The sequence below is a fragment of the Cricetulus griseus genome, assembly GCF_003668045.3.
Source record: "Cricetulus griseus strain 17A/GY chromosome 1 unlocalized genomic scaffold, alternate assembly CriGri-PICRH-1.0 chr1_1, whole genome shotgun sequence".
In the NCBI taxonomy this organism is placed as follows: Eukaryota; Metazoa; Chordata; class Mammalia; order Rodentia; family Cricetidae; genus Cricetulus; species Cricetulus griseus.
The window spans coordinates 121,077,933-121,102,172 of NW_023276807.1; the positions used below are offsets into that span (position 1 = coordinate 121,077,933).

General features: G+C 40.2%; 2 protein-coding genes across 6 annotated transcripts in view; both read left to right on the forward strand.

Annotated features, from left to right (window-relative positions):
• The window catches only part of Zcchc4 (zinc finger CCHC-type containing 4), a 40,610-nt gene extending 39,193 nt beyond the window's left edge, over positions 1-1,417 (forward strand). For all 3 annotated transcript variants that reach the window (XM_027386957.2, XM_027386958.2, XM_027386959.2), the window contains one exon: positions 942-1,417. In XM_027386957.2, coding sequence (XP_027242758.1) covers positions 942-1,011 — 70 coding nt within the window. In that variant the 3' untranslated portion in view covers positions 1,012-1,417. The remainder of the gene's footprint in view (positions 1-941) is intronic.
• Positions 1,418-9,769: 8,352 nt separating this feature from the next.
• Anapc4 (anaphase promoting complex subunit 4) overlaps positions 9,770-24,240 on the forward strand; it is a 30,867-nt gene continuing 16,396 nt past the window's right edge. For 2 of the 3 annotated variants that reach the window (XM_027386955.2, XM_027386956.2), the window contains exons 1-14: positions 9,917-10,045; positions 11,376-11,481; positions 13,518-13,650; positions 15,378-15,452; positions 15,569-15,595; positions 15,688-15,732; positions 16,309-16,393; positions 17,047-17,151; positions 18,677-18,760; positions 19,742-19,828; positions 21,680-21,744; positions 22,265-22,307; positions 22,426-22,502; positions 24,128-24,228. In XM_027386955.2, the coding sequence (XP_027242756.1) occupies positions 9,917-10,045; positions 11,376-11,481; positions 13,518-13,650; positions 15,378-15,452; positions 15,569-15,595; positions 15,688-15,732; positions 16,309-16,393; positions 17,047-17,151; positions 18,677-18,760; positions 19,742-19,828; positions 21,680-21,744; positions 22,265-22,307; positions 22,426-22,502; positions 24,128-24,228 (1,162 nt within the window). Of the gene's footprint in view, positions 10,046-11,375; positions 11,482-13,517; positions 13,651-15,377; positions 15,453-15,568; positions 15,596-15,687; positions 15,733-16,308; positions 16,394-17,046; positions 17,152-18,676; positions 18,761-19,741; positions 19,829-21,679; positions 21,745-22,264; positions 22,308-22,425; positions 22,503-24,127; positions 24,229-24,240 lie in introns of all 3 variants that reach the window. The other variant, XM_027386954.2, reaches the window with a different exon arrangement.

Here is a 24,240-nt window from a genome sequence, read left to right on the forward strand (position 1 = left end):
TTTCATATTCCCCACACCTGATACATACTATACTGAGTGAACAAGAAGTGAGGCCCAGGTTTGACCAACTCAGGGGTAGTCTATTGTTCAGGAAACTCTTTACCAAGGTTTTGTTCTGGGAAGACCAAAAAGGGCCTTGCTTGTTATGAGGGTTGTTGCTACTGACTCTGAAAAACTGATGTTTCTAGGTAGTCAGGCCATTTCCAGGTAATGCCCAGTGCCAGCCCAATCCTCTATAGGGTAAATGGCATGATTCTGCTAGTGTGGAGAAATGAATAAACAGCCAGTCATCTTGCCTTTGGAGTCTGTATCTTGGTTCTGAGACCAGCAGAGCAGAGGATCTGTTCTGTCTGCTGTGGCGTGTTCATTTAGAGACTTGTTTTCAAAAAGCGTGGGATACAAAAACTGGGCATCCTTTGAGGGCTTTCTGGCACCTTTAAACATATGAGGGAGAGGAAGGCTAGCTGTGGGGCTTTAGGGATGGGCCTTCTTTAGTGTGGTCAGTTTTTCTTTTCCTGTTTTGCTGTTTCATTTTGCTGCCCATGCTGACTGCCGCATGTATTAATCCATTTCTAAAAAAAGAAAAAAATGTAATTCAGGGATTTGGAAATGGAAGTGCTGAGTTGAGCAGTATATATGTAGCAAAGAGACAAGCCCATTGGTGTGGCTGCTCACTTCTGTGGCGTGTCTGTCCTGAATAGCTTGTTCTAAATCTGTAGTAACCATCTTTTAAAGAAATGTCTTCAGGAACATTTTGCTTGGTCAGGCCTCTGTCTATTTCCTTGTCGTCATGGTTAGGACACTGAGGATTTATGCTTCCTACACATAAATTCTTTTGTGTCTTCTATTTCCCTATTTGGTTAGCCAGTTAATTAACTTCAATGTGATTACATAATTCACTGTGCTCATTCCATAAAATAATTTAGCACCTTGCTTTTCAGAGCTGTCAGAAAGCAGAAGCAAAGAAAAAGTAATAAGATAAAAACGGAGCCACTAAAGGACAATCCATGAATCACACATCTGCTCCAAGAAGAAAGAAGAAGAGGGAAAGGGCCCATCAATATCCTTGCTCTTAAATGTCCAGTGACTTGAGAATAAGGAAGATTTATAGTTCAACCTTTGATGCCATTTTCTCCAAGTGCCACACTGGACTTAAATCCAGCTGCTTTCAAAGGTGTGCACCTTCCTGAGTTCAGTAATAGGCAAGTGGCATTTGTTGGCTTCAAGTCCTTTCAGCTGCCTCTGCAGACCTGGGAGCTTTCTGCCTTGAGCTGGTTCTTGGCTGTACATGCTTTTTCCACTCTTTAAATCCCACCAGTCTTTGTTTTGGCTTCTTTTGTCTAAAAAATGGACATGCAGCCTGTGTTTACATACAATACTAGATATTAATGCAAATGAAAATCTTTAGTTTTCCTCATGTCAGGCTTTTGTTTTAATTTAGAAATGAAATTATTTTGTTAAATGATTAAGCATTACATTAAGGCACATCCAGCCCCTGGGCCACCTGTGCTGTAATTTAAAAGGTGGAGAGAGAGAGAGAGAGAGAGAGAGAGAGAGAGAGAGAGAGAGAGAGAGAGGCCATGGGACAGAAATCACGTTCACATTTAGGGGCTTTTTATTAGAGCAAAGGGAATGGGGAAAAGGGGAAGGGAGGAGGGAGACCAACCTCTGGGGACAGGAACAGCAGAAGAGAAGAGAGGCAGAGGTGTGTGTGGGGGGGGCACAGAAACAGGCAGAGAAGCAGAGAGAGAGAGAGAGAGAGAGAGAGAGAGAGAGAGAGAGAGAGAGAGAGAGAGAGAGAGAGAGGCAGGGAGGGAGGAAGAAAGGAGAGGTGGACAGGGCCCTTTTAAAAGGGAACATAGTGAATGTGCACGGGAGGTGCTCTTAGTGGCTGCAGCTGAGGATATATTCTGTCAGAACCCCAAGGGCAGGCCAGTATAGATACCTGAATGCTAACAATGTATGCCCCAGGATAGCTATGAATGTGGCCCAGCACAGAATCATAAACATATTTAAAACATATGAGACTTTGTGTGGCTTTTTTCATAACTCAATCACATAGTCCTTGAGTGGAATTTCATAGATGATGTCTTGTTACAATGTCCAAAGGTTGGACATGCCCAGACTCGTTCAATAAAAAGTATGATACATAATTAATTTAAACATTGGATCTGAAGATGATGGGGTAAATTGATATTAAAGCACTGTAAAAATAAAAAGATTGTAAGTGCTGTTTTATTATTAAATCTTTATTTTTTTCAGTATTTTTTCCAGTTGTCTTTATTATTATCATTTTATTTACAAATTGATATATTGTATGTGTGCCCATGTGTACCCATGTATGCCACAGAAACCATGTGCAAGTCAGAGGATAACTTGTGAGATTCTGTTTTCTCTACCATGTGGATTCTAGGTATTGACCTGATCCGTCATCAGGCACTGTCCTTTACCCTTCTCACCAGCTGCAGTTGTCTGCTGATGGTATGGAATCACTCAGATGTCTTAACCTGTGCTATAAGTTTATCTCTTTGTGAAAGGGGTTGGTAGCAAAAGGCAGGATAGTGATTAACCCCTATTTCTGTACTGAGGAACACTTCTTGGCATGTGGCCTTGATGAGATCCCCTTTATAAGCCTCTGTGTCTTCAGTATGGCACTGGGAGCATCTCATATATGCCAGATTTGGTTTGTGATTGAACAAGACACATGTGCCCAGCTCTCAGTTTTCTGTAGTAAGTGGGCTGTGTGACCACAGAGGCCAGATGGTCATCCTTTGGCCCAGTTGTCTAGCACTGAAGAGGGTGGTTCCATCTCCAAGAATAAGCAGTTCATTGCTTCATTTATTTACCAGGTATCTGGCTTTATCTCTTTAAGACTGAATAGTTGCAAATGGATTAATTTGTATAATGACTTTTCTCTTGTTTCCAAACAGCTGCTCTGGAGCTCATAGTGAAGTCTTTTGGCTTGGTGTTATCTGGAGCCCTGAGAGTACTGTACCTACTCCCTGTAAGCCAGGACTGTTGGATGTGTTATGTGAGATGTTTAAACCTGGGGCAGATCAAAAGGATAATAGTAAATATCAGGTGCCATCAAAAGACAAGTCACTGGTTCAGTTGTTGAAAGTGCTTGGTATGCAAGCCTGCTGATCTGAGTTCCATCCCTGGCACCCATGGAAAAAGCCAGATGTATAACCCAGTACTCCTATAGCAATATGGGAGGCAGAGCCCCATGAATTTCCAGAAGCTCTAGATGAGCTAGCCTACAGTACCAATGCAGTAGCAGAATAAGAGAGACTGATTTGGGATGCTCCTCTGTATGCTACCAATGACTATTAAAGAAGCTGATTTGGCCAATAACCAGGCAGAATATATCTAGGCAGGAAATCCAAACAGAGATACAGAAAGACACCAGCAGCTGCCAGAGAAGCAAAATGTGAGGTAACAAGCCATGAGTCTTGTGTCGATATACAGACTAATAGAAATGGGTTAATGTAATTGTAAGAGCTAGTTAATAATAAGCCTGAGCTAATAGACCTTAATTAATATTAAGCCTCTGAAGGTATTCTGGGACTGGAAGGTGGGAGAGAAATGAATCAGAGACCCTGATTCAAATCACAGTGAAGGGAGAAAATTGATTTCCACACATATCTGTAGCACACATTTCCCACAAGCATATGCACACATACACCAAAAAAAAAAAAAAAAAAAAAAAAAAAGATTGTTTTAAGGCTAGTTAAGCTCTGGGACTTAATAAGCTTCAAGAAACTCTCCTTTGACCTCTGGCATTTAGTGTACATTTAACTATTTGGTTTCCTTTGATAAATCCCAGGTTTATCATATGTGTGTTGTCAAGAGTTTTCCTGTCCTGACCACCCTGCTCCCAGATATCCAGCTGCTTCCCAAATAACTGACTCATAGACAGTATAAATTATAAGTGCCTGGCCAATAGCTCAGGCTTGTTATTACCTAACTCTTACATTTAAATTAACTCATATTTCTTATCTATGTTTTCCCACGTGGCTCTTGGCTTGTTACCTCTTTTCAACACACCCTGCTTCCTCGGTGGCTGGCTGACATCTCCTCTGACTTACCCTTATTCTCCCATCATCCTCCTAGTTTGGTTGTCCCTCCTATAATTCCTGCCTGGCTACCAACCAATTAGCTTTTCATTAAATCAATCTGAGTGACAAATCTTCACAGTGTTCAAAAGGATTATTCTATAGTGTGTGTGTGTGTGTGTGTGTGTGTGTGCGCGCGCGCACGTGCTGTGTTGCATCCCTGAGTTTCATACACACATGACTTGTGATGACAGGAGGGACACAACTGAGACAGAAACTGGAGCTCACTGAGTTCACCTGGATATTGTCAGACTTTACTATGTCTACCACACCATGGTCAGATCTATGGAATTCCCCAAAACTCAGACACCCCAGGGACCATGACCATTGAAGAGTTGGGTCCTGATGGCCAGTTGTCATTTTTAATCTCCACATTCCTTAATTTTAAGATGATATCAATTATAAATTACATCATTTAGCTAGGTGCTGTGGAATATACCTCCAATCTGGCTATTCTAGAGGCTGAGAAGGGAGGATTGCTGGAACTTGTGTTTAGGCCTAGCCCACTCAACACAAAGAATTCAATAGTGCTTCATTAGTTACACCTACTAGTTTTTAGATTTTCTGATTTTGGAAATATTGACATGCAGAAAAATTACATCTTAGAATTGAGGAAACCTGAGCCTTAGTAATAGTTAAGAATAATGTACCTTTTAAAACTCCATGGCATGGTGATACATGCCTGTAATCCCAGATATCTGAGAGGTTTAAGATCAGAAGTTCAAGAACAGCATGGGCAACCAAGTCAGACCCTGCCTCAAGATAAAAGCAATAAAATGGTAGGACACTTGCCTTGTATGAGTAATGCCTGGGTTTAACCCCCAGAACTGCAAAAATGAAAATGAGCTTTAAAAAGTTACTTCTAGTTTGTCCAGTTGAACTGAGTTCAGTTCCCAGCACCACATCAGGCAGTTCACAGTTGCCTGTTGAAAGGTTCAAGCATTATGTTGGCCTGCCCCTGTTACCTGGCGGAACAGGCAGTACCCTGGTCAGCCCAGGGTTCCATGGGAACTAAGTCAGCACACAGGTGCAGAGGATCCTTTTAAAAGACAGATCCCTGCCTATTTACTCTCTCTACATTTCTCTGTCTACACTCGCTCTACTCTCTCTCTCTATTCTCTCTCTACTCTTCTCTCTACATTTCTCTCTCTACACTCTCTACTCTTCTCTTCTCTTCTGCTTCTCTCTCTCTCTCTCTCTCTCTCTCTCTCTCTCTCTCTCTCTCTCTCTATGGCAACTGGCCATGGCGGTCATTCATTTACCCTGTTTCTCTTCTCTCTTAGTTTCCCTACTCTGCTGGGCCTATAATAAACTGGTTAATATGTCTAATATGTCTCATCCTGTGTCTCATCTTGTGCCCCTTCTTCTTCTTTATTTTTACTTTAAACAAAAGAATAACACCTGTAACACCAGGTCCAAGGAACCCCACATTCTCTCCTGGCTCCTGCAAAGAGACCTGCACATGTGGCATACACACACAGACATGGACACATAAAATTTAAAGAGAAAGTTATTTTCTCCAGAAACTACTCCACAGACTTCCATACAGGCCAATCTTAGGGAGGCATTTTCTCACCTGAGGTTAACCTCTTCCAAGGTGACCCTAGCTTGTTGACAAAAGAGTAACCAGCACAATAATTACAGATAAATTTCATACTTACATTACAAATCATCTGCTTCTGGGGTTGTCGAGAAGGCTTAGTAGGTTATGATGCTTGCCGCCAAACCTGAGTTTAATAGTTGGAGCCCAAATGGTGGAAGAAGAGAACCAACAACTCCTTCCAGTTGTTCTCTGACATCCATACTCACATCCACAATTACAGTCACACAAAAGAGTAAAGGAAAGTTATAAAAATTCGGATGCTTGTATTAATTAACGTTATTGAAATCCAGAGTCATTTTGTAGCCTCTGACCAACCAGATTCCAGGTTTTCCTGCATGAGTCTAACACACTAACTTAAACTCTGGAGTGTTCCCATTGTTCCTACCCCCTACTACCTTTCCTGCTTAGTTTGTCTTATGGGATTGTCAGGTTTGATTCTAAGCCTGTCCCTTGAGCCCTGGGTGCCATGAAATGCCTCTCTGCTGCATCCCTCAGTGCCCTGCTGCATCCCTCAGCACTCTGAGCCACATCAGACTTTCTTAGACTCAGCTTAGAATCTGTTTGCAGACTTTATTTCTCTCTCTGGAAGATTTAGGATTCCAACATCAGTGCCCATATTATCTACTCTTTTGTCTCATGTGCCTTGTTAGGTGCTCAGTAAAAGTTGGGTGGAAGAACCTAGTTTTAGAGGCATTGAGATGGCAGACACAACTGAGATAGGCAGAGGGTTTGCTTTTGTCTTCTTCAAAAGAGTGAAAAGGGGAAAATAGACTCAGACAACAGCTCTAGGAGGGATATGGAGTTCATATGAGGACTCTTTGTAATGGTGTAATAGTGGCTGTGCTGGGAGGACACTGAGGCCTTGAACTTTATAAAAAACATCTGTACTTTGGGAGTAGAAAAACCTTTCATTGGTGCCTTCAGTATAGGCCAACATCAACAGAAAGTTAAATGAGAAAAACAGCCTAGAAAGGGTCCTCACTTGCTGCCCCCTCCTTACCCTGTCCTCTTCGTCCTCTCCTATGCCACCAGAGAGCTGCGGCACATCTCTGGCCAGTAAAATAAAATTCCCTTTCTTTCTTTCTTTCTTTCTTTCTTTCTTCCTTCCTTCCTTCCTTCCTTCCTTCCTTCCTCTCTCTCTCTCTCATGCGTGTGTGTTTAAAAATATTTTTTAAGAAATATACTTCAAGAATTTAATCCTTCTCTGTGTTAGAATAATTTGATGTACTCGCTTAGCTCTATACAAACTAGAAAATGATGGTAGAAGTCTCTTGCCTTCGGAGGGAGAGGGAGAAGGGATCGACATGTGAAACAAGCTTGTCCCTAATTTGAACTATTGAAAACTAAATTAAAAAAAGAAGTCTCTTGCCTTCATTGAGTTTGACCAGATCGCCATTTGTATCACATATTACCTCCATTCATGGGACACTGGCATACAGAATAATATGTTTTCCTTCCAGTCAGTGCACATAAATACCAACTTCATGAATGGAAAGGCCATGTAACAGAACACTTTCTGCCTCAGATCCTTAATCATGTTCCACAAGAGGCTAGCACACTTGGAGCTGCAATGGGTAAGGACCATTGCCACCAAATAAAAAGGAAAAATCCAATTTCACTTATTTGATGTAATTTTAATTGGAACATTAAGACACAGGTTAAATTACTTGAGGGTTAGCTAAGAAGGTCATTGCAATAAAGTAAAGATAAGGTCACTACTGTTTGATTTCAGGCATTTTCAGTATAAATGTTTGTTACGATAAATCTTTCCACCAAAAGCCACCTGAGCCCCACTGCCATGTGTGCGCTTTACGCCAGACGCCTACCAGAGTTAGGGCCCAAATGAATATACAGAAACTTGTATTAGGTTCAAATGCTGCTTGGCCAATGACTAGGATTCTCATCTGTTAGCTCAGTTTCAATTATCATAAATTTATATATTTTATAAGACTTATCTTATTGGACGCCTTATTGGCATCCCTCCTTGCCGGTGGATCACATTGTGCTGCTGGAGGAAGAGCGGAGGGGAAAAGGGGACACTTCCTGTTTCTTCTTGCTTAAATATGAGTCTCCTTGCTATGTCACTGCCTGCCTGGATCACCACTTCTCTACTACATTTCCCAGAATCCTCTTTGACTCCTAGTCCTGTTTAACTTGCTGTCTCATTGGCCAAACAGTATTTTATTCAATAATCAATAAGATGAACATATACAGTACATTCCCCATCAAATGTTAACTCAGCAAGATTGAGGAAAATAGTGCCATAGTAAATGAGAAGATCTCCGGACTCTGGGAGGTGGCTCTTAGCCCACTAGTCAATTCCAAGATTCCCAGTGTTTACTTTCGTGTTACTCTGTAAACTAGAAGAGCTACAGTATTAGATGTGCACTCTGAGGAACTAAGCCTGAAGCTGGGTGTGTACTTGCATGCCTGGAATCCCAGCCACTCTGGGAAACCAAGGCTGGATTATGAGTTGGAAGCCTGCCTGGGTAACATAATGAGATCCCCATTTGGAGGCAAAGAGAAACAGCCTGAGGAGATATGCCTGTTTCTTCATCTGCAAATAGGGACAGCAAGGGTGCACAAACATCCTACATGTTTATTGAGGGCAAAAGGAGACACTGCTGCCTAGTCACTTATGAGTAACTGTGAGTACCATGTGAATGCAGAAGTTAAAAGTATCTCTCAAACTACAATCCCCCAAAAGCCAGTTACAAATCCCCTTAATTTTTCAGTTAGACTCGTCTATAAGTAGAAATGTGAAACATGCTAAAGCTACCCCTCCCCCAAAACATAATTGGAAATGTTTAATGATCTGTACCTTTTAATAAATATGAGAATGTCTATAAAAAAGGGTGGATTTACCATATTTTTAAAAATGTCTCCTATGTTGGACAGTTGGTTTGCATTTTTTCACTATTTTGAGCAACCCTATGTTAACATATTTCTTATCAAATCTGGAACTTCCTTAGGGTAAATAGATGTATTGTGTTAATAATTATCATGCATTTCTTACTATACAGTGTGCTGTTTATGTTTCATACTTAACATCACATTGATAAGTGCATGTTTCCTATAAATGCAAACACTATGGTTCTAGAGCTCTCCCTACAACTTCAAACTGGAATCACATGAGTTAGTCTCTGAAGTAGTAGAGGAGACAGTTAAAAGAAAGAAGTACTACCGACGATAAAATGTACTCACTCTGCTAAGGGTGCTCTCTCATCTTGCAGAATGGGCTTTATAATTAAAACTGCCCCCAAGAACAGTATAATCAACATACTCACTATTGAGGTTGCCTAGGCAGTATCTGTCCACATTCACTCACATAATGAACGCTTAGATAGCTGTAGAATAAATCCTCATTTCTCATAACTGTGGTGAGTTAGTTACAAATTGTGAAGTCTCATTTAAATACTGTGAGAAATCAAACTATTATTTATCCCGTGATATGGAGGGTGTAAATGCTTTAACATTTGGCTGTAAATCGCAATCATTTAGCTTTTTAAAAAAATTCTCTTTTAATTTGCTAAAATGCTGCCTGATAGGGAGGGGTTTTTTGTTGTTGTTTTTGTTTTGTTTTCCTCTCCAATTCTGTGGGCTACCAAGAGGGTGTCAAAGGCGGATCCAGTGTGTGGATGCGGACTTTTGATCAGAGCATAAACCTGTGACAATCCCTTTCTCCACAGCAGAGAATTCCTGAGCAAATGGAAAGACCTGGGTTCCCACGGATCTATACATACACACAAGGGGTGCTCTCAGTGCTTGCTGGGAACCAAGTTGGCAGAGGTAGCGACTCTAGGGACCTCAGAGAGCGCTACGCCCTAGCCACGCCCCAGCCACGTTCCACGAACCTCCAGCCCCGCCCATCCCTGCTCTAGCCTTGGCCAACTTTGCCTGTTGCACTAGCCCGCCCCGCCCCTCAACAAGCCCCGCCCAATTCTGTCTGCAGCCGTCCGCTCGCCCCGCCTCGCTGGCGCGCCGCCGCCGAGCCACTCACTTCCTCTCGCGAGGACGTCCTGGCGTCGGCGCCGGAAGCTTCCTCTGAGCGCGGAGGGCGGAGGGAGGGAGAGGGCGGGGAAGGCCTCTGGCTGGGTGTAGGCCGAGTTTGGTACTCTGGCAGGTACCGCTACAGGCAGGCCCGGCTCTGCGCCAAGGCTAGTGGCCTTAACCTGAACGTCGTTGCAGGACCGTCCCAATGCTGCGCTTTCCGACCTGTTTCCCATCCTTCCGGGTGGTGGGAGAGAAGCAACTGCCACAGGAGATTGTTTTCCTGTGCTGGTCACCCAAGCGGGACCTCATTGCTTTGGCCAACACAACAGGCGAGGTAAGTGAGCCGGCGAGGAGTCCGTCATGCCTCGGGCCTCAGTTTCCCCTTTTGCAGACATGGCGGATCAGTTGTCTTACCCTGCCCCTACATCTCATTGTGGCAGTTGACCTTAAGTGAAAGTGTAAAGGACCGAATCTGCCAAACGTGATTTATATTTCCATTTCCTGTATGGTTAGAAGAACAAATGCCTTCAAAGTTCTGCACACCCAGGTCTCCACGAATTGATTTGGCCAGGGTTACAACATCTTAGCAGACCCACAGACTCCGCCCAGAGTTGGCTCTCAGATAAGCAGGAGAATGAAGATGCGAACTGCTGTCAAATCCAACTGGAAATGTGTGTGTGGAGTTTGATGATTCTGAGTTTTTACATCTTGGTTACAGCTAGCTAGCTATTTAAAAGATCGTTAAGTTTAAAAGCTGATGTCTCACAGGATTCCTGACAGAATGTGTACAAACATTGTCAGTTCACATTTTGAACATGCATTATTGAGTACAACCAAAGCATACCCAACTTTCTGTTGAGAGTTACTGTTACCTGGTAGCCATCTTGAAAGGAAACCTTCACCTATGCATCTTTCCCCTTTCACCTTTTGGCAGTTTTCCCGAAAGTAGCCAGGTAATTTGTGTGTATGCAGCCAAGTATGGAAAACTAGATGGTAAGGAAATCCTAGCATCCAGGGAAACTTAGTGTGCCAAATTGCATTATTGCGCTGTCTGCCATGACTGCCTCTAAGACCCATGGCTAGAAAGTAACATCGCTGAATGCATGGACTGATGGACTAAGATTGCAATCATTATTATTGTTATTTTACTATGCTACAGCTACCTTTTGGTGTTACTTGTATTGCTTCTTTTGATGTTGTCTTAGACAGTCTTAACCTTTTCTAAAAAGTAAGTTTAAAAAAGGCTGGAGACATGGCTTAGCAATCAAGAGCATTTGGTGTTCTTGTGGATGACCTGGGTTTGGTTCATATTACAAGCTCCTCAAAACTGTCTGTAACTCCAGTTCCAGGGAGATCTGATGACCTCCTCTGGCCTCCTCAGGCACTGACTGCACAAACGTGGTACATTCTTGTAGGCAAAATACTCATACAAGTGCTTTAAAAAAAAATACGAAAATGTTTCAGGTATAGGGCTAAGTTGGGCCTTCTCAGTTCACCCATGTCTTTGAAACTATCTATATTCATTCAGATATTGTTCTCTTTTGTTCAGTGGATAGCTAAGTACTGAAAAGTTGTCATTAAAAATTTTTGTTCTATGGATCTAGGTTCATTTTATTTCTGCAAATGAGTTTGCAAGTTTCTGCTATTACATCTTTTTGTCTTAGGTTTTACTTCATCGACTTGCAAGTTTTCATCGGGTTTGGAGTTTTCCACCAAATGAAAATACAGGAAAAGAAGTAACCTGTTTGGCCTGGAGACCAGATGGCAAACGTAATGATAATGCTATAAACATAATTTTCATTTTCATAGAGTATATTCTAAAGGGAAGCCTGTTTTTTTTTTTTTTGGTTTTTCTAGACAGGGTTTATCTGTGGCTTTGGAGGCTGTCCTGGAACTAGCTCTTGTAGACCAGGCTGGCCTCGAACTCATAGAGATCCGCCTGCCTCTGCCTCCTGAGTGCTGGGATTAAAGGCGTGCGCCACCAACGCCTGGCGGGAAGCCTGTTTTTTAAAAGAATAATTTTTTATTGGTATGTTTTAGTTATGATTTTTGTTTCTGTTATTTAGGTCTTACTGTATAACCCTGACTGGCCTGGGACTAGAACTTAGATCTGCCTGCCTCTGCTTCCCAAGTGCTGGGATTAAAGATGTGTTATACCTGGCCTTATATTAGAATTATAAATACTAGTTTGAGATTTTTTTTTTTCCTTTTTAGAGTGAGTTCCAGGACAGAGTCCAAAGCTACACAGAGAAACTCTGTCTAAAAAAAAAGCAATTATTTCAAGGGTTTTAAGTTTTTTGAGAATGGTGGCTGGAGCCCTGCCTGATGGTGCAGGCCTGTAATCCCAGCTATTTGGAATGCTGAGACAGGAGGATCATTGACTTGAGTGAGTTTGAGGATAGCCTTGGCAATGTAGTGAGAACCTTTCTCAAAATAAAAAGTAGAACAGGCTGGACATCTGGGTCACTTCCATTTTCTAGAGAAAGAGAGAGGACTGGGGATATACCTTAGTGGTAGAAAGTGTGGGAGAACCTAGGTTCAGTTCCCAGTACAGCAAGAAACAAAACAAGACATAAAAGTGTGGGGGGGAAGCAGGCTGGTCTAGCCCCACCCTAGGCAAAGTGGTTTGTAGGAGTGTGAGGTGAAGCTCTGAAATTGTATGTGTTAGGAAGATAATGTCTTACATAAAGGGACTACTAGAGATAATTGAGCTGCAGTAAGAGGACAGAGGTTCCTGGCATCTGCTCATCTTGCTTCTTAGCATGGCATGGAACAAGGAGAATAAAAAGACTTCAAGCAAAGGGAGCCACTTTCTGTCTTGTAGGCTTGTGAATGGAGGTGGGGGCAGGCAATATATCTCCTGTTAATAAAGGTATAATCTCCTGGGACCTGTTAGAAATTTTCTTGTTGAAAGGTCCCTGTCTAGAGACTTTGTTGTGCAAGTTAATAAATAGAATATGTGTGAAGATAGTAAACAGGTCAAGTAGTTTGAACACTTGACAATAAGCTTAAGTAATAGGCATAACTATATGCAAGAATCTCTTTAGTTTTTAAAATATTACCTAAAGGAATAGGTAAACCCATAAAAGTCTCACCAAACATGGCTGTTTAAGTAGGAGCTTAACAAAGACAACAATAAAAATGCTAATGTGAACAGGAGAAAGCCTAGGAGGCCTCAACCCTGCACAAAAAACTACAGGCAACTAAGAAATATGAGAACAGGAATAATGGTCTTCCCCAGGGAAGAGCACACAGTTGTTTCTCCATTACCAAATGGTCAGACCTGAAAATATACATTCAAGTAACATTATACAGACTGAGCAGGCTGTATTTATGTATTTAGGAATATGTTTCTATGTAACAACAGTTAATAAAAAAAAGAGGACATGAATTTGGAAGAGAGCAAGGAAGGGTGTATGGATTGGTTTGGAGGGAGGAAAGGGAAGAGGAAATGATGTAATTGTATTACAGTCTAAAAAAAAGCTACTAAGCTAAAAAAAAAATATTTTAATTACATTTACTTATGATGTATGTGGGTTGCCTTGCTGTAGCACATGTGTTGAGACAGAGGACAGCTTGTAGGAGTCAGTTTGTCCTTCACCCTGTGGGGCCCTGGGACTAATCTCAGGGAGTCAGGCCAGTGACAAGGGTTTTCACCTGCTGAGCCAACTTTCTGGCCCTCAAAATAGGATTTTTAGACAAATAGAATGTGTTTGAAATAGTAAAATTGGACAATAAGTGAAATGCCTCTTTATTTTTCTGAAATGGCATGCTAATTTATTCTGGTTATTTTCTTACTCTTTTAGTTTTGGCCTTTGCTCTCGCTGATACCAAGAAAATTATTTTGTGTGATGTAGAAAAGCCTGAGAGCTTACACTCTTTCTCTGTGGAGGCTCCGGTTTCTTGTATGCATTGGATGGAAGTGACTGTGGAAAGCAGGTAAAATACCACAGTGGGGGAGGGGGAACCAACTTGGGAAGTTTTCAGAGCTTGTTTTCATGTTATTTTGGAGACATGTTCTTGCTATCTGACTAGGTCCCCCTCAAACTTGAGATCCTTCTGCCTCTCATTCTCCCCAGTATTGGGGGATTGTGGACATGTTTCAGGCACTGTCAGCTGAAATTTTCATTGTGTAGAATGGGAATGACTGTCAGTGCTTTCAGTGTGTATACATTGCAGATTTTAGTTTAAATTATCTACACAGATGGTTGTTTTTTTAATTTAATTTAATTTATTTGTGTGTGTGCCATTTGTTTTGTGAGGAGCTTGTCCTGTGTTAATGGATATTATTAGGGCATGAACAGTGCAGGATGGAACAGACAGCCTGATAGGTTCCTTCTATGTCCTTGGCCTGTGTCTTTCCCTTGTCCCCTAGAACAGCTTCTCCCTAGTCTGTGTAGACAAGAAAATGCCTGGATTGTAGTGAAGAAGGGCCAAGGTGTCAATGGCACTGGCTCGTGTTGGGGACAGAAGGGTTTTTGAAACTGTGAGTTCCTTTTTTCCTAATTGTTTTTTTCTTCTTGATTTTCACTAAATTACTATCAAATGAAGTTATAAATCCTGAATGTTAATTGACAGCTTTCTTAAGTGGTACATAAAGGAAACAGGTGACAAGGATTTAGCCTGAGGTTTGAAATTCATTATATAAGCCAAAGTGACTAACCCATCTTGAAGTGCTCAAGGATTACAGATAGTTATATGAGTTTCTGGAAGGCAAGAGAAACAAAACATGTCATATGATTTGTCCCAGCCCAGATGCCTGCTACTTAACCAATGCATCTCTAAGGGATTCTAGCACTGTGTGTTCCAAGGTGAAAACATGATTTCCAGGTCACTACTTTTTCACTTTCTCAGCCATTTATTTCCAATTGTATTTGGACATAGAATTGAAAAATATAATAAAGATTTTCCTGAGCCATACATGCTGGTACACACCTATAATCCCAGCTGTGAAGGATATTTCAGGAAGCTGAAAAGATGGCTCAGCAGATAAGAACACTTGCTGCTCTTGCAAAGGACCTGGGTTTGGTTCCCAGCATCTACATGATGTCTCAAAACCATCCAGTACTCCAGTTCTAGGGATCTGCTGCCCTCTTCTGACCTCAGGCACCAGGCACACGTGGTGTACATACATTCATACAGGCAGAACACACATACACATAAATAAATCTAAAAGGAATGAAAAAATATAGACTATTCAGAATTAATGGCATAGTTTTATATACCCACCAGACTGCCACATCCCCAAGTCTGCATAAGCCATAGAACCAGTCATTAAATGATATAATAATCTCAGATGCTTTAAATTATTATTAGTACTTTGTTTACTGTGGCTTCTTAGAGAAAATTTGGAAATCATAAGTTCAAGTCTATCTGAAAACTGAATACATACAAATATATTTCATATGGTGACAAGAATCATTTCTTGATATTCCTCTTTATGTACAGTGTATAGGCCAGTTTGCCAGTTTGTTTTGAAAACAAAGCAAAAAATCCAAATTCCCCCAAAATTCTCATACAGGGTTGCTAACCATGTTTGTTTTATCTGTATCTCTGTCGTAAAGTTATAAAACTAGGAACCCTTTTGTTTTTTTAATTGCATTTTTCATGGAAAAAGAAGTTGAATCTTTGCTGTTGTGTGATGCTTGGCTCCCCCTCTCTTTTAGTGTCTTAACGTCATTTTATAATGCTGAGGATGAATCCAACCTTCTCTTGCCTAAGCTGCCCACATTGCCGAAAAAGTATGTATCAGTTTTATTTCTTTGAAATGGAACCTGCCATTTCTCTTCTGCTTTTAACATGGTACCAATTTCCTATGCATTTCTCACGAGTATACCTTATCTCTATTTTCTTCTAGTTACAGCAACACCTCAAAAATATTTAGGTATGTATACCTTTCTTATTTTCAAACAAGGTGGTCTTTTATTATTTGAAAGATAATATTGAAGGATGACTCAATTTATGTTTTTGTTTCAGTGAAGAAAATTCTGATGAGATTATTAAACTCTTGGGAGATGTCAGGTAAATCTTACAAATATCTGATTTGATTTCTTGAAGTTGATGTTTTGTATCTGGGGCAGTTTTCAGAACTGATTCTTCATAATGTTACTTCACTATTGACATTGATATCTCTGAACAGCATACAGATAGCTGTGTCTGTTGTATGGCCATTGATTTTTTTTTTTTCTAAAGTTTAGTAATGTTATAGTGTATCTTAAGAGGATAAAAGTACTAGGGTTACTAGATTTAATTTGAATTTTCCAAGTTTTAAAGCTTATTTAATGTATTTTTTTAAAATCACCTCCATAATAGAACTTATGGCACTGTGTGTTAGCTGGCAGAAGGATAAATACAGTATAAATACTGTATAAATACAGTTGGTGCCATGTAATTTTTTAAGGCTGTTAGGAATATGTTGTTCTTTTTGAAAAAAACAAAAAACAAAAAACCTCCAAAATACAAGTAACCGGCCTTAGTAGTAGTGGGCTTGTTGCAGTCCCAGCTGTAAGCATAGATTAGCAGTTCCTGTCTTGGTTTAAGAAAACAGCCAGCTCTGCTGTTGGTCGGGCCTCAGCATATTGCATTGTTCTCAACTAGGCTGAACATCCTTGTCCTTGGAGGAAGCTCTGGATTTATTGAGCTTTATGCTTATGGGATGTTCAAAATTGCCCGAGTAACAGGGGTAAGTTCTTCAAGTTTTTCTGCTTCTCTTAGAAAGTAGCAGCTGATTACTTAAAGAACAAGGTGAGAGCAGGTTGAGTTTGTTTTGTTGGTGGTGTTTTCAGCTTGTGTTGATGTCAGAATTGTTGTGAGGTTAATTTTAATAAAATAGAATTTAGTGTTCTTGTGTTTGTAGCAGTCAGGAGCTACTGGTGGGACTAGTGAAGCTTTTTCCTTTTACAGAATGATTGGTCCACTTGATTATGATTGGTTGGTTTTTAACCCTGCAGTGGACAAAAGTTAAAGAGGGTGGTTTATGATATATGATATATGAAAGCAGCCACAGAAGCAGCCCTAAGCTCAGTACCAAGTCTCCCCATGTTGTGAAGTCTTCATTTTCTCCATAGCTCTTTCTCCTTACTCATAAAGGGAGAGAGTAGCTCAGATTCTATGGAATATGTTGGTTCTCCAGTATTTGGTGTGGGTCCCTTCATAGGAGGAGGGCAGACAGAGGGTGTTGGTATGTCCTTGGGCCACTCCATAGATATATCAGGAACCAGGGTTGTGCATTTCTTCTTTTTAAAGTTGTGTGAATTTTTGCTTCCATTGTTGTAAGCAGATGCAGCCTGTCAGTAATAGCAAATGTATCGGGCATGTCGATAACTGTTTTTGCAGATTGCTGGTACTTGTCTTGCTCTGTGTTTATCGAGTGATTTGAAGTCATTATCAGTGGTCACAGAGGTTTCCAGTGGTGGTGAAGCAGAAGTTTCATATTTTCAGGTGAGTATTAGAACCTTATAGCATAGCAAGTACATGGTTTATAGAAATTTTGTCCCTGGTGCTAGGAGAGCATGGCTCTCTACCATTGAGCCATATCCCACCCCTTACAGGTTTTAATTACTCAGAGTCTAATAATCAGTAAAACATAAAAGTTGGTTTAGGATTTCTAAATCTTGTATATTGAATGTTACTGTAGTCGATATTATCTCTTGTACACTGCAATTTAGTTTTCATAGTTAAAACTGTTTTGATAGTCTGCTATGGCCTAACTAATTGGTTACTTGACCAGTTTAACTTTATACTGAATATTTTTTTAGGACTTTGTCTTTCCTAGTAATGAAAGCTTATATTTATTGGTAACTTAATATGTGACAAGTAGTTAGTGCTTCAAACACACCAATATAATGGGTAGGTGCTACTATTGTCCTCATCTGCAGATAAAACTGTAGACACACAGAGGAATGTAGAACTCACTCAGTGTTGTTGCAGAATTGTGCTTTCTGCTTCTAGCTGTGTTCTCAGCCAGCACATTGCCACATGTGTCAAATGATCACTCAGGATGGGGGAAAATCTCTTTTAAACTGTGACTTATCTTATAGACTAGGACACTGACTAGGCTTCTATATTTAGATTATAGCTTCGCATTGTCAAGAAGTCTTCCCAAGTATTTCTTCTGAGCTGTACTAGTGTTTTAACCTAAGTATGTCTGAACGCTCACAAGTAGGACCAAAAGAACTTAGGTGTGGTATTTGCAGTCCTTCCTACAGTCTCTCTTCAGAACATAAAGAGCCTGGGACTGTGGCTGTTTCCATTTGCTCTTTGTGAAGCTGAGAAACTATTGATTAACAAGTTTGTATCTGAGCTCTAATAAAATGATTTTTTTTTCCCCCTGAGAGGTTTGTGATAGATTTGTTTTTTTGTCATAGTTTTGAGATTAGATGTCATTTAGCCTAGGCTTGCCTCCAACTCATTGTATATTGTAGGGGAACCTATAGCCACGCCTGCTTAGGGGCTGACTACAGGTTCCCCTACAGTATATAGCTGAAGTTGACCTTGACTTCCTCCTCCTGCCTATACCTCCCAAATGCTGTAATCATAGATTTGTCCCACCAAGGCCAGACACAGTAAATAATGACAACCTCACTGAAATATGACTCATACTACTGATATTCATATTTTAATCCATATCCTTTAGTTATTTTTACTTGCATTAAATTTTTACATTAATCTGTGGACATAGTAAATATTCTCATAATGGTGATATTGGGTTATTGCATCTGTATCTATCTACACAGAAGAGAGGGGTGACTTAGCCTTGCCCCAGTTGGAAATCTTGAGGTAGTCACTTTCTGGTTTCCAAAATATGTTGTGCTTACAGGGCAGAATTCTGATAAGAGTTTTTCCAGTATATAGTTAGATACAGGCCCTTCTCAAAGCTAAGGGCTTGATTTTGAGCTGGACAAGAATAATTGTCTTCAACAGAAGCAAATGCTCCTGTAACTCATTTTATTGTTTTATTTTGTAGCTTGAAACCAATCTGCTATATTCCTTCTTACCCGAAGTAACTCGGATGGCCAGAAAGTTTACTCACATTTCAGCTCTCTTACAGGTAGGCATCTGTAACTTGTTTTATGTTAGTATTTTACTTGAAGCTTCTAACTTTCCATAAAGAAAAAACTTTTTCCATAAAGAAAAAGTAATGTTGTAAAACTACCTGCAATGGGAGTGCTATCTTCTAATATTTGTTAAAGCAAAAGTAGAAATTTAATTGACCTGTCCAATCCTGTTAACTGCTTTCAAAAGAAAAGGGGAAAGACCTGTAAATCTTCTAACCTATTCATAATGAAAATGCAACTTAAATTTTTTTATAGATAAATTATTGTGGAAAAAGAGTCTTCATATGACTCAGCTTTTATTCATAATAAATCCATCCTCAGTTAGCTCATAGTTTTGTAGGTGAGCAGTTTGGGCTAGGTAGATCCAGAAGGTTCTGTAGATCTGTGCCTGGTGTAGCTCACTTTAAAGATGCTGGTCATGCAAACAGATATGTGTCCCAAGGCTGGAATGGCTTCCTCTCTGCTCTGCATCCTCATCGAGCAGCTGACCATGCTCATTCACATGGTGATGGCCGCAGAAGTCTCCACACTGTAAGTCTAAGGGTGCAGAGACTTTTGAGACTTTGGGCTCAGCTGTGTTGTTTCTGATGTGTTCTGTTAGAAACAAGGCATAGGCCAAGTTAGACAGTGTCTGCAGATTGAGCATCTACAAATAATTACTGATCTTTTGTTTGTTTTAGCTCAGTTCTTACTTTGATTGATATTAAGGATTCTAGAGGTTGGTATTTTCTTAGGGGACCTGTCTGACAGTTGAGTAGCTGAACAAAGCAGCACATGGCAGTATTCATAACATATAAAAGGCACAAGACCATTTGCTAAGTGATTATCAAAGCTTAGCCATGTTCTTTTTTTCCTATAGCTTTAATAAATTAGAAGAGTACTTGAAAGTAAATTCTGGATTTCTCTGGCATTTAGCCAAAGAAGAATGAAATTGTTTTGATATTTTTAAACTATATTTTTCTTTTTGTTAATAGTATATAAATTTGTCACTGACTTGTATGTGTGAAGCATGGGAAGAAATACTGATGCAGATGGACTCTCGTCTCACTAAGTTTGTGCAGGTAATATACTAATAACTGACCTTTCCTGTGGCGATGTTGAGTACATTCATCTGTATTTGCTTTATGAGATATATGAGGGTCAGAACTGGGCATGGTGGTTCACACTATAATCGAACACTCAAAAAGACAAGACAGAAAGTTTGCCATGAGTTCAAGATTGATGAGGACTACAGAGTGAAACCCTGTGTCAAAAAAGGGTGACGGACTAGAGAGATGCCTTAGTAGTTAAGAGCATTTATTCCTCTTGTAGAGGGCCAAGTTCACATTGGTTGGCTCATATCCAACTGAAACTCCAGCTTCAAAGAAACCTGATGACTTTGTCCTCTGTGGGTACCTATACTTATGGGCACACACATACACACACACACACATAATTTAAAATAAAACAAATCTTTAAAAAAAGAAGGAGAAAGATTACTTTGATTTGTAAAAGGCTAAGGTCATTATTTCTTTCAGATGGCTTGATATGACCTCAGTATTTTGGGGGGTGTGCAAAAACAATTGTATTAGTCAGTTTTTTGTTGTGGTAACAAAGTACTGAGGCTGGGTAATATGAAGCATTAATCTAATTAATCTTTATCAATAAAAATAGGGAGTCAGATATCAAGGTAAAAACCTGAAAGAAAGTTCAGAGAAGCAGAGGAACAGCCACTAGTGACTTTACCTCTTCCATTCCTCTGCTCAATAAGGACAAGATCCTGTCTTACTCTCTCTACAGTCTTCCAAACCTCTGTGGTCAGCTAGTGGCTAGCTTGGCCCGCTGACTCCAAGAAATCTTTATTTATCAGAACACAATCAAAATATCACACAACAGTAATATGTCAAGAAAAGATGTTTATTAACTTATAGTTTTAGATTCTGAAAGTTCAGGGTTCTGTAGCATCATTTGTTCTCCAGATACTGAGGAAGGTTCGTGCCAGGTGGCTGAAAGGGTCAGTATTGTCTAGGACTCCCAAGACCAAGTTCTCAGAGGGACAGAGGGCAGGGGGCATAAGGGTCAAAGACAGGAAACAGGAGGAGGGAGAAGGGGAAGGGAACAAGGGAGAGGGGAAAGTGGTATTTGTCCTGGAGGGGGGACAAAGGACTGCCTCTGGATAGAGAGGAGACAGACACAGCATGTAGGAAAATGGTGGTTTATGAAGGTAAAAGGGAAAACCCCCTTTTAGGATGAGGTGTTTAATTTTAATTGAACATGTTAATTAGGTGAGACATAGAGGACTTTGATTACTAGACTAATACTTTGATAGCTGGAACTTGGTAGTCAACCTCGGGAGGAAGAAGTGGCCAAACAAGGGAATGGACCTTGGTGGCTAGCTTTAGGAAGGCAATTTAATGGTTTTTAGCAAGGCAGAGGGAATGGGGGAGAAGGGTGAGGCTTGCCAGAGCCATGTGCATGTGTAATGGGTCACACTAACAAAGGAAACCATGCAGTATGATTGGGTAGTCTCTTCCTAACAGTCACTCTAGGAAGAACTTACCAGGGTCCTCTGGGTATCACCTTCATTTCTTCCTAATGACTTAGCCACCTTCCATCCTTACCTGCTTACCTACTTACCCCAATTTAAATGTCATCACACTGAGGACAAGCCTCCAGTCCATGAACTCTTGGGGGACAAACCACATTCAAACCATGGCAGACTCTCTTCCCTTTGATACAGTTGGGTGGGGCAGGACTGTGGGATGAAGCAGGAGGGGTGGGGAAAAAGGGTAGGTGTTAGGGGACTGGCCATCTCCAGTCCTGATGCCCAGGTGATGAGTTTAATATCTGAGGAAAGGTTGAAGCAAAGGAAGAAGATTATATTCCTGTTATGCATAAAATATGTATCACATATTTGTTTTCATGTTGTCTAGGAAAAAACTACCACGACATCAGTGCAGGATGAGTTCATGCACTTATTGTTGTGGGGGAAAGCCAGGTGAGTGTACATTAGGTGCTCTTGATCTGACTCTTTCTGCTGTATTCTTCTGACAGTAATTATTTCAGAAATATTTCCTCTCTAAAAATAAAATACAAAATTCTGGTATAAGGACCCCCCAAAAAATGTGTGAATTTTTAAGATTTTCCCATGAACTTTTATATAAATGTGATAATTTTGTTTGTATATATGTATATTGAATGTATAAATGTCTCAGAACCTTTATGTAGCCAAGCTAATCTTTTCCTTCCTTATACCTTGGGTAGATAACTGTCCAGGGTGATAATTAGTATAACCCCTTCTGGATGTTTGGAAGTATATAGTTCATTTGTTTCTGGATTCTGCTGTGTCATTTCTGTCTCTTTGTGAAAAAAAAACAAAATCCTTACCTTGACAGGTGCTATTTCTTCATGTTTATTTTGTTCCAAAATCATGTTTGTACTTTGAAATTTAAGTTTTAAATGGTACATCCAGAGTTTGAATGGAGAAGTTACTAAAATACTTCCTTTTTTTGTTCTAGTGCTGAACTTCAGACTCTCCTGATGAACCAGTTAACAGTGAAGGTGCTGTTAAAGTGTATATGTTTAAATTGTTGTTAACGCATTCTTAAAGTTTTTTTCTTTTTTGGAATGACATATAGTGTTCTGTTACATGCTAAATGTATTTTCTTCTCTTAATTAGGGCTTAAAAAAGCTTGGCCAGTCTATAGAGTCATCATATTCCAGTATACAAAAATTGGTTATAAGTCACTTACAGAGGTATGGAAGTGATGTAGAATTTTTTGATATTGCATTCATACATACATGACTTTCTGCTTCCTTCTCTTCATTGTCTGACATTCCCTTTTCAAGCCTTTCTACTATTTGGATTGGCATTTTAGGGAACTTGGCACACCCAAGATTCAAGTCAGTGATGACAATTCTTTTTTATTTTATTTTATTTTATTTTGATGAAATAGTTTTACAATATCTTTTAACCAGCTGGACTCCATTTGGGCTTTTTTTTTCTCAAATATCTATGAAATAGGCCACATAGCTTCTAATATGTTGTGCATTTTTTCATTTAATATCTTGGCAGTTTGTTCTTGTTATCTCCATTTCACACAAGAGTTAGTTATGTGGCTGGCCCAGTGTTCCTCAATATTAGGCCAAGGCTTGCTCCTGAGTTTTCCAGGCCTCCTGCTGTTTCTGTGCATAGCAACTTGAATGAAACAGTTTGTAAGATGCTATTGAGTCGTTTTTTTTTTGTTTTGATAGCTCTCACCATGAGGTACCTAGACACACCCACAGTCCCCTGAGGTCCATGAGTACCTTCTGCATTGGTCTATTCCATACCACACTGTCTATTGACTTCGCTTTCCCTATTGAGTCTAATGTAACTTAAAAACTTGCACTACGTTTGCTTTGCTCTTAGAAGCAAGGCCTTTTCAGGGCCTTGAGCATGCCTGCCTCTCTGCTTTACCTATACTAGGAGTCTTTTGGTTTACCACCCAAGGCTTTTTCCCCCTCTTTTTAAAATAAATATCTTTCCTTTGATTGTTTGTTCATTTATTTATAATGGTGCTTGAAATAGAATCCAGGGTCTTAGGCATGTTTGGTAAATACTCTGTTATTGAATTATATCCCTAGTTCCACTTAGATTTTTATGTAACCTTTTTTAGAACACTCCCACCTTCCCTTTACTTGAGTTCTTTAGCTCTTGGCTCCATTTGTTCCTTCAGAAAAGCCTTCAGCAGTTTCTGGAGTAGATCAGGGTCTTCTGTTTCACCTGTTCATTTTCCTCAAGACCCTTAGGGTAGTTAAGAAGATGTGCTACGTGACTTGAGACCATCTTTGCCTATTACACTAAGTACTGTGAGGATCTTACCATTGCTTTCCACTGTGTCCTCAGTATCTAATGTCTGACATTTGTAAGGACAGACTGGTGTCACACGCCTTTAGTCTCAGCACCCAGGAGGTAGAAGCAGGTAAATTTCTGTGAGTTGGAGGCCAGCCTAGTTTGCATAATTCCAGGCCAGTCTGGGCTACATAGTAAGAGCCTGTCATTTAAACAAAAGTGTCTGTTGTTGAACAAATGTCCATATGAATGAAGTGCCAGGATTAGGACTAGAGGTGCAGATCAGTTGGTAGAGAGCTTGACCAGCATGGGACATACGTAGTCTGATCATATTAGAGAATCTAATCTGGTGATTTTGTCTTTTCATCTCAGTTGTCATGATGAACAAATGATTCTTCTAGTTCTTAGAAATAGAGTGGGGAAATAATTCTTTCCTGTAGAAAGATTGTTAAGATATTTTTGGTTTTATTTCTGAAATGAAGCAGTATTCAGCAGGTGATTGCTGACCTTGGTGATGGTAATGCTACTTATCTCTGTTCTTTGTTAGTGGGTCCGAGTCTTTACTGTATCATTTGAGTGAACTTAAAGGAATGGCTTCGTGGAAACAAAAATATGAACCTCTAGGACTGGATGCTACAGGCATTGAAGGTACCGACTGAA